We start from the raw sequence: 13,608 nt of genomic DNA on the forward strand, positions 1-13,608 counted from the left end.
GGCCAGTGCGCCATAGCAATGCGTCGAGTACCTGTGTGAATATTTGGCGAAAGTGAAGGCTGAGATATATCAACTGCTGATACTATAACTGTTTGAAATGATCCGGTGCCAATATTTGCAATGTTTACCAACTGATTGAATGGAATGTGATCTCCGGTTGGAGGGTTAGATGTCGTCTCTGATCTGGTTCAGTAATTGAAGTATTGCGTGGCTGGTTAACCTGTACCGTCTAATGATTTGTGGTTAATTTAACTGAAAATGTGTTATACGAGTTGAAAAAAATATTTCTGTGCACTGTCTCTGTCTCTGTCTTCTTTCTTCGCCTTTCTCTTATCACTGCTGCCATATCAACGTTTTCAGACTCAATGAAAATGCGCTTCCTGGTTAAGACTTTTATGAGGCGGAGAATTAGCGCGCAAATCGGAGAGGTGCGCTTGCCAGGCAGTTTAGTAAATACCCCGCAATACATCATTAGGCGCACTTATCTTCGCTCCTCCCAAATATTTGCGCATGTTTCCACCCACCTTTTCGTGTCCTCCCCGTCCACACCCACAAAGCGTTAATATGCGTTGCGTCCTGTTAGTAAATACCGTTTGATGTTTACGACCGCTATTTTACGCCAGAAATGGGCGCAATCCTGTTAGTAAATCAGGCCCTTAGTGTCTGTGTTGTATGTGGCCTCCTCAACATAAGACATGAGCCTTAAGAGATCCTAGGTGCAGCCACGCAACAAAGTGATGTTTGTGTTCCAAGACATTCATAGACAGACAGTTGGAAACTAAAACATTCAATGTACATTTGAAATGAGTAGCATCCCTAGGCTTTCCTGTATTACTTTGTTCATTTATATCTTGACTTCCCTCTGTAAAATTTGCTTATTTGAACATCCTTTCATGTTAGCACCATGTTACATTTTCATATGATATTCAAATTCTTCTAATGTCCTGTACCATTTTCCTTCCTTCAAGTTCTACTGGAAAGTTTTAAGAGGAAGAAATACAAGAAAAATAGAATTAAAAACTTAGGGACATATAAGCAAAACATCTACTTGTCAGATGTAATGAGTGAAACGTCCTGGTAAAACCATCGCATGATCTACCATTTATCACTGTTTTGAAGCTATCTGTTGTTTGTATAACGTCACTGAATTATCCATGTTCTGTGCTCCAACCAGATGTACCCCAACTTGCATATTACTGATGTGATGGAGTCCTCTAGTCCTGTCACTATTCCAGTCTGGTGCAAGAAAGGATGGGGTCACTGCCAGACACGTTCCTTCATAGTCACTCCTTACCGCTGTCAAGGTATGTTAAAAGCTATATGTGTTCAATGCATTTCTGGATACCTTAGTAAGTTGACCTATTTACTACCTATTAAGGCAATGTAACAATAGTTAGAATAGTACCAAGTAATGCCAAGTAGCGGCTGACCTTGTACCAAGTTTTATTACCTGTCAACCCTGTCAAGGGTTTTGCTCGAAAACTAACATGCCTACTACTGGAAAGGCATGCAAAAACCTTAGAAATACAAACAACAATAAGTCAGCACCAGGGTGTCCATGAGCCAGTAAGTACAGTTAACAATAAATGATAATAATAATTATAATAATGATAATCTTTATTTGTATAGCACTTTTAAAACAAAACAATGTAGCTCAAAGTGCTTAATAGCAAATAAATGATGTGCACAAAGAAATGACATGGACAGTGATCCACATAAAAATAGACATCAAATAAACATAAAAGTAGGATAAAGTGCATAAAATAAAATAGAAATGAGCATAGAAACAGGGATAGAGTGCTTAAAGATTAGAGATAAAAAAATAGAATACATAAAATGCATAACATAACATAGAAAATAAAACTCTAATCTTACCCCTTAATATCTGTTAAGATCCCAGCGATCTAAGACATTTGCGATCGCTGCTTGTGTTCTGTTTTGCTACGTGTTTTCCTATGTTTGTTTTGTTCCTGTGATCAGGCCATGTGCGTTTATTATTGGTTGCTGACTCCGCCCTCTGCCTTTCCCTGACCTTTCAGTTACTCACCGGTTTTCCGTGATTTGTTGGCCTAATGGACCCTTCCGCAAACTCCACCCCCCTTAGCAACGGTTGCTATATCAGTCAAGCATTCACGTTTCCCAGGTTCTCAGCATTGGTATGAATGGCGTGGCAACATGTTTTCAACCGTGTCAATTTCAGCTCTACCCAAAGAAATCACATGCATTTTTTGGAAAAACGGCAAGATCTCAGATCGAAGCAGGCAAAAGGGTCTGCAATATGCTTATATAGGCTACAACCACGACATTACATGCCGTGTTTGTAGACAGACAAATGCTAAGGCTAACAGGTTTATTCCAGCTATGTTTATGCGTTCTATTATCTACACAGTCGCCGCTACGCAAATATGTAAGGTGGTAAAACTGAATCGTATTTTAAGCAAGGGTTTTCTCACGTTTTCGATGCAGTGGGCAGATTTTAGCGACATAGCTTCTTGGAACAAACATAGGTGCTTCTGTTTACGTTGCTGACATTCAGCTGATGGGGGGGGGGGGGGGTCGTCCACATTGTTTGATCCACAGCAGGCATTTCTCTCTCTGGGTCTTGGGTTTTGGGAAGGGATAAAATGTTACCCCTCCCTCCATCCTTTTTGGATATTGGCTGTCAGAATTACACACTCCATAAGCGCAACGTTTCATTTTCTCTTCTCGAGCAGACGTCTCTCTCATTGACTTCTATTCATTAAAATGGCTCGCTTGACTGAGGTCCCGAGCTTAGTAACCGTTGCTATGCTATGATTGATTAGTTACCGTTTTGGGGAGTGGTCGTGGAAGGGTCAATTGTTTCTCCCTTGCCTTGTTAATTCCCCTTATTGTTTTCACCCGTGTATTGCTCTGTTCCCATTCTTTTCGCTGACAGTTTGTGCTTGAATTCGTTTCACCTGTGTAAATTATCCTTGCCCCAAATTATCGTTGATTGCTTTACCTGAAATGTTTCACCTGTGTAATTCTGTTCCCCCTGCTATATATTGTTCTGTCCCTCTTTAGTTCACTGTCGGATTGTAATTCTTATCGATGCGAATCTATGTCTGAATCCTGAATTTTTCCGAGTACCTGGTATCGTATATGTTTTCTGTTTTGAGATCTTCTGTGTTTTGCCTTCGGGTTTCTGTTTGCCTGTAATCTCTTGTGGACTTTCTGATTTTTGCTCTTTTGTGTTTTTGCCCTTTTTGGAATTTTTGTGTGTTCTGTTCTGAAGAAAATAAATCTAAAGAGTTTTTTGCAAGCTGGTTTGCGATTGGGTCCTAAGCCTAACAATATCATGCCATATCACGATTAAGATCAGAGAAAAACATAGTGCAAGGTCGTTGCTAGTTAAAGGCTAAGGTGAAGCTGAAAGTTTTTAGTTTTCTTAAAAAAAATGTTTAACGAGCTGGCTTCCCTGATATCTATAAGCAGTATGTTCCAAAGATTTAGGGCATAATTGTCAAGGGCTGTGTCCCCAGTTTTCTTACGGCTGTTGTAAATAGAAATCCAAAGCAAATAAATCAACAACAGAACTATATATTATTATTATTATCTTATTTTATTGATAATGTTAATCACAAAAATCAGAAAATCTACTCCAATTACACAGCATGGGGATGGCGCTGTTTTTGCTGTTTGAATGTTGTTTAAAGAGGCCATATTATGAAAATTCCACCTTTTTAGTGCTTCTACACATTCATTTGGGTATCTTGGATGTCTACCGACCTAAAAACTCTGGGGAAAAAAACAAATCCCGCCATCTGTTATTGTTCTCGTGGGTCAGAAACGTCATGCTTGAGTGACTGCCAATGAACTTCCTTATCATTTGGTCGTCATACTGATTTTGTCCCGTCCCCCCATCTCATCCCCCCGCCCCCCCTACACTCATTATTATATGATATGAACTTGAACTAGCTAGCTAGCAGCATGAAGCAAATTAATTACTCAAGATGTGCTGTGGTAGGCTGCACAGATCTCTACATCACCTCCCAGCCTCAGAAGACACGAGGGAAATGGATTGAATTCATATTTGAAGGCTCGGAATGAACTGCAGACGAGGGAAATGTAAGTATTTTTAAAAAAAAATGATTCTGTTACTTGCACATTCAGTGTGGTGGTTTGCGACGTTAGCATGTTGTAGCCTCAACGCCATTTGCTGCAGCAGTGCACTAGCTAACAATGTTGTCAGTGTGTTGATTTTCTCTGTTGGCTGTATAACTTATTTTTTCAACTGCTAGCGCCTTTTTTTTTTTTTTATATGCAATCCTTTGGGGAAAGAAAAAGGCAGACGCCTTTTTAAAAACGGCTAAGATAGCGGAGTAATTCAAACAGCAATTATCAACCATGTTTTTTTAGTGGTGGTTAATTGATACAAATGTGAATAAGTGCGGTGTCTTATCAAAACAATTCTTTTGACCAAGCAAGTGTGTCAATATGGGTTAAATAGTTGTAGCTTATGTAGGCTGCCGTTTTAGTTAGTGTTAAACTGTAGGTATTGTTTGACTTGTAAATTCCAAGAGCCCATGTGAGCCCATGTGCTTTTACCACGTGTCAGGGGGATTTTCTCTTGACACTGCTAGTATCATAGACAATTGGCTTAGGCTTCTTGTAATGAATTAAGTTAAGGTCTGGTGTCTAAGAATGCCAGATGTGCAGAATAGGGAGTTAGACTCTTAGTCGCCATTCAAATTAAGGTCTTCCCTCTTATGAATATTACAATTTGATAATTCTGATTGGATTTGGCCCAGAGCCAGTAAGAAATGAACAGATAATATTCTAGGATAACTGAGGTCTATATAAAGGGTTACACACTGTGTATCAGTAGAACGATTCCGGGGTCCTTCTCTTATTGTCTTGACTGTGACAATAAAACTAAGCTTCCAGCTCTTTTCGATCAAGCCTCTGAGTCTTCTGATTCCGAATTACGAACCCAGTACCTTTTTTGGCCACTACACTAAAGCCCTAAGCTTTTCGCTAAACAGCTTGCTAGCTATTAGCACTCTAGCTTGCTCAGGGGAGTTTTGCAGAGAGAAGACACAGCAATTATTCACGATTGTATCAGGGTCATTCTACAGAAACGTCCACTTTTCTGTCCCTAAACTTCACAGAGCAGTAACATTCTAAAAAAGCCTCAAATGTAGGGATTTATTTACATTTTAAGACAAAACAACATGATATTTGAACAATTATACTTTTGAACCACTTATTAGTCAGTATTTCTTTTCAACCATTATAGTATTTCTCCAAGTATGCCCGAAAATGCATGTCCCCGCTGTCATGCTGGGAAACTGAGGGCTTTATTTTTTAATGGAAAATGTATACTTCATTAACTTAACTGCTGTTATGTGTCCACAAAACTCCAATATATCACACAAAAAAAATCAAAAAACACAATATTGCAAATGAATATGATAAAATATAAAAAAAAATACATAGTAAATGTATATGTCCCCTGGATTCATGTCACTGGTGTTACCGTATGACAAAAGACTATTATTTTGACATACAAAGCCATGCTGATGACATCTGAAGATCAATGAAAACAGACACAAAAAAGTTCAATGCCATTTTTCATTTCATCATCTACCCTAAGATTTCCTTCGAACCTTCAGTGCAGGTCACTTGTATGCCCTACTTTAATCTTTGGAAAATGAACATAGAAGAATAAAAATTTATTAAATCATACATAATTCAGTGAGTAGTCCATGACTGTCAACATGTGGTTTGATTCCCTGTGGCAGCCATTTTGTAAATGTATGACAGTTGTCACTGGTGTTACCGTCACTGGTGTTACCATCCTGATGGGTAATAAATATGCAAAAAAGGCAAAAAGCCATTTAGGTGTACCTTATGCATGTTCTTATAGCCAATTAGTACAGTAATAATGTAGTATAATTTTAAAGCCTAGAAAAATAATTTTATTTTCAAGTTTTGTCACATGTCAAAAGTGGACGTTTTTGTAGAATGACCCATCAATTGTACATCTAGGTTTCTTTGGCGTCTGTTGTCGCAACTAACAGCACAACATATCCTAGGCATTTAGAACTTTCTGTGGGTTGTGACCATAATCAGCTCGCTAGCTATTTGAACTGTAGCTGGCTCAGGAGAGTAAAATAGCTTCATGCACCCACAGAAGGTGCCTTTTCTTCTCACCCTCCTCCTCCTCAAACGCTTATTCAAGTAAATGCATTTCATTCGCCATAGTATCGATAGCTTGCTAATGATAGTGGTTGATAACCAACGGATAATAATGTATGATTCCCGTTGTTAAGGTTACAGAATTCTCGCACTAAATAGTCACTGAAGGCAGAGCTTTTTTTCTAATTAAAAATAAGTCAGTCGTGAACACAGCCTTAGCCTGTATGATCTATGCTTACGTGTACAGAAGTTAATTTGGATGTAATTTTGCTAAAAGGGCACTTTTGTTTTGCAGTGTGCTTTTATGCTTGTCTGGGAATTCCCCGCCCCTTCACTGCATTTCATTTGCTCAGTTAGTCTGGCCAACTCCTCAATGGAGGTCCACTTCACTCACGTAATTGGACACGCCTTTAACCAATCAGACCAACGATACTATACAACGATACAACGATCGGTAATAAAGCAAACAGATCTTTTTTCTGTATGAATTGTTCCAGAGCAGGTTTCTGTTCTATTTTCAAAGAAAACTTGCCTTTGAAATCATCCAAGACAGCCGCGAGAGCAGTATATAGTTTACTGTGCTTTTCTCTTAAGTTTTGCTTTTGTTACGGTAGACGTGGTTATTTTAAATCCGCCAATGGCGCGCCAGGTAGCCAAAAGCCAGTTTGTGATTGGCTCCAAGGATTCTGGAAATCTTGAAGTGAACTGCTATCCTAAGTTTGCCAGACCCCCTTCAGAGGCTAAATCAAATTTGCCGGAGAAGAGGGGCGGGACTTCCCAGACTTTTTTTATGCAGCTTCTGTATAGCAAACGCTAAGGATTTTTTTTTTCCAAAGACGGGAGACATATATGTTAAATGGGCATTACCCATTCATGACCTACGTGATTAGCAGCTTAGACTCCATGCAGTTACCAAACCCATTACATATTCACTGTACGGTAATTTCATAATGATTTATGAGAAAAACGTATGTAGAGCATGCATAGTATGCCGATGTTATTGTACCTACTCTTCTGTGTTGGGAAAATCATATTAGGTTGATGGAATACAACATTTCTTCAAATGCTTTTAGTTCATGTTGTATGCATGGCAGTGCAATGATAATGGTCAATGAGATGACATTTAATTTACAGTATGGAGTATTGTCCTTTTATTGCATTCAGGAAAAAACATGCATAACATTGCTTCTTTTGTTGTTAAGGAAGAACATCTGAACAGTGTCCAAGGCTACATCATGTGTCATTCAGATCCTCCAAAGATGCATATCTGGAGCAACACGCAGGAGGGCACCCAAATTCTCTGTCCCAGAAAGCCCCAAAACCAGCTAACAAAGCTTCTGTACACAAAATACTTGTAACTTCTGAGCAAAGATTACATTGTGTTTAGAGAATAAATGGTGATACACACATCTATTGAGTCTTCCTTTGGTTACAGTATGGCTACTGATGGCACAAAGTGTAATTCTGTTATCAATGTTTTTATTATAAGTGGTATTTTTTTTTTGTATTACCCATGTACTAGCCAATACATTTAATAACTATGTTTAAGAAGTCTAAAGAAACTGTTTTGGTATTTAACATGTCAACAGTTGACACATTTGAGATGAGCAGCAAGCAAAGTAAGACCAAGGGAAGATTAAATTATCTTGCCCAGTTATGTTCGTATTGCAGAAATAACCGATGACTCATGCATAAAAAACAACTTACTGCTATATTCCCCTCAGACATAAGGCCCATAGTCTGCTCTATAGATGTTGAATGCATTCTGTAGTGAAAACACATTCAAGCATTTACATTTCATCATTTAGCAGACGCTTTTATCCATAGCGACTTACAAGGATGTGACACATTTTACATTTTTTCACTGATGGCACACTGCACATCAGGAGCAATAAGGGGTTCACATGTCGTGCTCAAGGACGCTTCGAGAGTTAAGCACACAGGTAGAATGCCCGGATGGTTGGTTTGGAAGTTGCATAGTCGTCTTGTTACCTTGAATATAGAAAGTTTAAGTATCATTGAATATAAAACAGAAGATGACTGCATAATTCACAAAGATGTCATGTCATTCACAAGGAATTCTACCTGTGGTATCTCCCTGCAGCATACATTCTCAGGCTCTAGGCATTTGCTCACAATTGGCACAAATACAACTGTATAGATAAAGAGTTTTAAAAAGTGACAACATTATAGGTAAAGTGTATTTGAATGTTTAGTTACAGTTACAGACATAAGTCGACAAATACAACGAAAACAAGGTTTGAGCGCTAATAAACGGAGGTAAACACGTAACGTTATGTTCTACACCTGCTTTGTCCATTACTGTTGCCAGATAATATTTTACTTTACAGCTCGAGCTTTACTCGTGTTTTTTGCTTTGCACCACTTATGCTTAGTCCCACATGGTAGATAGCTATCTATCCTGCAAGCCATCTGGTTGATTTAAATGCCTAGAAAAACAGCCTTTTCACAAACAGTAACTTACATAAAACACACTGCATTTATTTCATATTACTCACATGTAGCCTACACACTATTTACTAGCATTGCAATGCTCTCGACGCCGTCAACCTGACCATATGAACTTAGCCAAAATTAAAACAAAACAATAAATGTAGATTTGACAAAGTTTACTTACCATTCAGAAACCATTCAGAGTACTCGAAGTTGCTTGGGAGCCTCATCTTGTTCAGGGTCTGAACAATCTACGTTTACGTTTCAACATTTGCCATATTTTTCAAAGCTAATCTCAGACGTTTCAATACATGGGTTTCTTGTATACAAACATTGAAGGCTGCGCGCGCAAGTCCGCAGCAGAAAGCCATCTACCCTAATACAAATGAATGCAGAAAGCCCAGTTTAAATGTATTGTTTATTACTTATTTAGCCTACCGTTCCCTATTCTGTTGCCATGAATGCTTGCACACACCCTCAACATATTCCCAAACGTAACCTTGTACATTGTTGAGCCTTTTTCTATATTTGATTTGATTTGATATTTATTTTCCCTGGCAAACGGATGCTTCCTCCTAGGTATACTGAACATCTTACCAACTCTGTTAGAGCAGTTCACCACACAACAACTCCCTGTCATGTTGCCTTCCTCCACAGCTTTCTCATCCACTTCAACGTTATCTTGCTTCTTTCAGCCGCGAGATTGCGCACGCAACCAGTGATGACTTCTTCTTCTTCTTCTTCTGTAAAGTTTTATGGCGGTTTACATTCAATGTGCATTACCGCCACCTTCTGGACCGAGATGTAGTTCATTGGGGTCGTTAAAGAAAACTTAACGAAATCATAAAAATAAAAAATAAAACAAAACAATTAAAACTAAATAAAATAAAACAAAACAATAATTCTAAATCCTGTTAGCTAATTGTGTTTCTTTAATATATGATATTACAGAACTTGTAATATTTCCTGTTCTAGGCTCACCCAATAACGTCTCCAATGAAAAGACTTGCTTTGCTGCACTAACAGCCCTTTTCATTTTTTCCCTCTGTCTAGAGAATCTCTCACAACTTAACAAAACATGTTTAACATCCTCTTTTACTCCACAACCCTCACAATTTCCTGATGTATGTTTGTTAATGATATATAGATTGCTGTTCAGAGCAGTGTGTCCTATTCTCAGTCTGTTAAACCAGACCTCCTCCTGTCTGCTTATGTAACTGATCTTTTTCCATACAATCTCTTTTTGAATGCTGTAAAGATGTCTCCCCTTTTCCTCCTTATCCCATTCAGCCTGCCACATTGAATTCATTTTGTGTTTGATGAGTACCTTAATCTCTGCTTTACTGAGTGTAATGCTTAATTGAACCTCCTCTTCTTTCGTTGCCTCTTTTGCCAGTTTGTCTGCTTCCTCATTTCCTTTCACACCTTTATGAGCAGGAACCCACACAAACTGGACTGTCCTTCCTTGTTGACTGATTGAAAATATGTTTCCCTCATCCAATAAATCCTGTCTACATGCTGAATCTCCATTCTGTATAGCTGTGAGAGATGACATGGAATCAGAACAGATGATTGCCTTAGGGAGCCTAGCCTCTTCTAGCCACTGTAACGCAATGATGATGGCTGCCATTTCAGCTGAAAAAATGGATAAATGATCCGTAGTCCTCTTTTTAATGTATATTTCGGTTTCTGGTATAAATACCCCAATGCCAGTCTTACCCTCACCATCTTTTGATGCGTCTGTATACATTTCTGTAGTGTCGTAGCACATATTCCCTAGATACTGCCCTACATTGTCTTTTGTTTCTATTATCACCCTAGGGGAACCAAATAGCCAAGGTGAGGTTGTTGACAGATGCAAGGTCTTACTGCATTCTATTTCCTCTATCCCCAACTGGCTAGCTAATCTGTTAGCATCCCATCCAAAACTACTGATCTGAGACCTGCCATATTCCCAACATTCTTTAAGGACCTCTTTCGTAGGATGAGATAGACTATGTCCTTTTAAATTGACCCAATAGCCCAAACTCATTTTCAGACGCCTGAGGTGTAATGGCATTTCTCCTGTCTCTACTTGCAGTGCTGGTACAGGAGACGTTCTGAATGCACCACAACATACTCTGAGACTTTTGGCTTGCATTCTATCCAGTACTTTAAGGTGTGTCTTTGATGTGGATCTGTACACAATACATCCATAGTCAAACACTGATCTTATCAGAGCTATATAAATTCTCTTTAAAGATGTCCCTGATGCTCCCCAGTTGTACCCCGCTAAGCATTTCATTACATTCACCCCCTTCTGACACTTCTCAATTACCTTCTTAATGTGTTCCTTAAAATTCAACTTACTGTCGAACCACACTCCCAGGTACCTAATTGTGTCGACTTGCTTCAACGCTTGACCGTAGAGCTTAATTTGTACATCAGGCTTAATTCTTTTCTTTGAAAAACAGATGATTTGTGTTTTTTCAACTGATAAATGAAAACCCCACTCACGTGCCCATTTCTCCACCTTGTTTATTGCTTGTTGCATTTTATCAGTAATGTTTCCGATGTTTCTCCCTCTTATCCACAGAGCTCCATCATCAGCATATAAAGCTTTGTTGACTCTTAGATCTTTTATTTGTTCAAAAATGTCACTGATCATTAATTTGAATAGCACTGGACTACATACACTTCCTTGCGGTGTACCATTTTCTATAGGATAGGTCTTGGAATAATCAACCCCAACTCTTACTTCTATAGTTCTTCCTTTAAGGAAATCCCTAATCCAATTGAACATCTTCCCACCAATGCCCATCCTATTCAACTTAATTAATAACCCCTCCTTCCATAGCATATCATATGCTTTTTCTATATCAAATATTGTGGCCAATACTAACTCCTTGTTATTTTGTGCTTTCCTTATTATATTTTCCATGCATACCACAGGGTCCATTGTAGTCCGTCCACTACGGAACCCGCTCTGATGATTGGAGAATAAACCTTTCCTTTCTCCCTCGTACATTAACCTTCTCACAATCATTCTTTCCATTAGCTTACATAAATTAGATGTTAATGCAATTGGCCTATAGCTTTTCACTTCAGCTCTGTCCTTTCCTGGCTTTCCAATTGGAATCACTACAGAACCAGTGATGACGTAGCCGAGAAACCCATGTATAAGTAGCCCAAACCGCGGAGGAGTGAGGAGGGGGAGGGGTTATCTGGCTCATTAGCATAGGTGCTCAAAACTGCGTGTTCTCCCTGGGCTGTTTTAGGCAGGGTAAAAAAGGGTGCCGTTTATAATGATCCTTGTGGTATTTTGACTAAAGTATGTTATAGACATTTCTTTAAGACCCCAAGGAACCATATCAACTTGTGGTAAAATGGGCATAAGATGGGTCCACACACGATCATTCCAGTTATCACAATCCCCTTTTAGGATTAATCCACCTTAGTAGGCAAGCATAGATAACAACAGTACTTTCACAGGCATAAGGTGCACTGCACTATTATGTTCTTCCCACTTTCAATGAGGTTTGGACTTGTAGTCATCTCTGTTGTCTTCTCGTGACATGTTGTAAAGTGCACATGTGGATGATAGTATAATGTTCTGCATTTTAAAATCTATTTAACATGTGTAAACCTGTTAATAATCCCAATTTGCTAAAAGTATTTGTAATCTAATTACGTCTCTTTTTCTGTACCTGTACCGGAATACAGTTACCTTTTTTTTGTATCCTAATTAACACTGTTCTGTTATTCCCCAAGCCTGATTCTGAGGCACAGTAATAGGTCTTCTGGTGTTTGACCTCTCCCTTTTGTTTGCACCTGTTACCTCTATCAACAGTGGGTGATTATGTCAGTGAGGCACTACTTGTTCCTGATCGTTGCCGCTTTCTGCACCAAGAGCAGATGGACACGTGCAAGAGCTATGTGTACTGGCACAGTGTGGCTAAGAAGGTGAGCTATGTGTACTTGCACAGTGTGGCTAAGAAGGTGAGCTATGTGTACTGGCACAGTGTGGCTAACAAGGTCAGCTATGTGTACTGGCACAGTGTGGCTAACAAGGTGAGCTATGTGTACAGGCACAGTGTGGCTAACAAGGTGAGCTATGTGTAACTGGCACAGTGTGGCTAAGAAGGTGAGCTATGTGTAACTGGCACAGTGTGGCTAACAAGGTCAGCTATGTGTACTGGCACAGTGTGGCTAACAAGGTCAGCTATGTGTACTGGCACAGTGTGGCTAAGAAGGTGAGCTATGTGTACTGGCACAGTGTGGCTAACAAGGTGAGCTATGTGGCACAGTGTGGCTAAGAAGGTGAGCTATGTGTACTGGCACAGTGTGGCTAACAAGGTCAGCTATGTGTAACTGGCACAGTTTGGCTAACAAGGTCAGCTATGTGTACAGGCACAGTGTGGCTAACAAGGTCAGCTATGTGCATTGTGCACAAGGTTTGAAATCTATTTCCAAAGAATGTTTACCACCTTCATTCTTAAATCAAATATTTAGATCAAATATAGTAAATCAAATTCAGTTGGAATTTATTTCAGAATTCATAATTGACTGCCTGTAAAGAATTCCTATGACTACATGTAACTCGAGATAAAATAGTTCAGTCTTTGGAATCTGTTCACTAAAAATACTTAGACACATTCCATTTGGTAACACCTGTTAATTTTAACTAAAACAGATCTGAAATATTCCATTCCACTCATACATCTAAGTCTTTTGTGAAAAACAAATAGTGTAGTGTAATTGTTTGCTAAATAAAACCAACAAGCTACAGGACACATTTTGCAGTCTTTGTTATTTCATTGTAGTCTAGGCTATATTCTTAATCCCTCACAGCTCATACACATTCATACACAAGGTTATCTAACACTGAGAAGCAGAAATAAAAGTTTATTGTAGGTTGAAAATCATTTTTAAACTAGAGAAGCGTTTCTGCAGGGTAATGCAAAGTGTGATTGCTCAGCAGTAGTAAAGGATCACTAACTAGGACATATGTAT

The 13,608-nt window shown here is 38.9% G+C and overlaps 1 protein-coding gene across 1 annotated transcript in view; it reads left to right on the forward strand.

The window, feature by feature from the left end:
• Nucleotides 1–13,608, forward strand: part of aplp1 (amyloid beta (A4) precursor-like protein 1) — a gene marked incomplete at both ends in the record, with an annotated part of 59,233 nt that overhangs the window by 19,691 nt on the left and 25,934 nt on the right. Inside the window, 2 exons of the mRNA XM_080851604.1 lie at nt 1,175–1,304; nt 12,446–12,558. Of these exons, the coding sequence (XP_080707730.1) occupies nt 1,175–1,304; nt 12,446–12,558 (243 nt within the window). The remainder of the gene's footprint in view (nt 1–1,174; nt 1,305–12,445; nt 12,559–13,608) is intronic.

Source organism: Sprattus sprattus (genome assembly GCF_963457725.1).
Source record: "Sprattus sprattus genome assembly, chromosome: 14".
Taxonomy (NCBI): domain Eukaryota; kingdom Metazoa; phylum Chordata; class Actinopteri; order Clupeiformes; family Clupeidae; genus Sprattus; species Sprattus sprattus.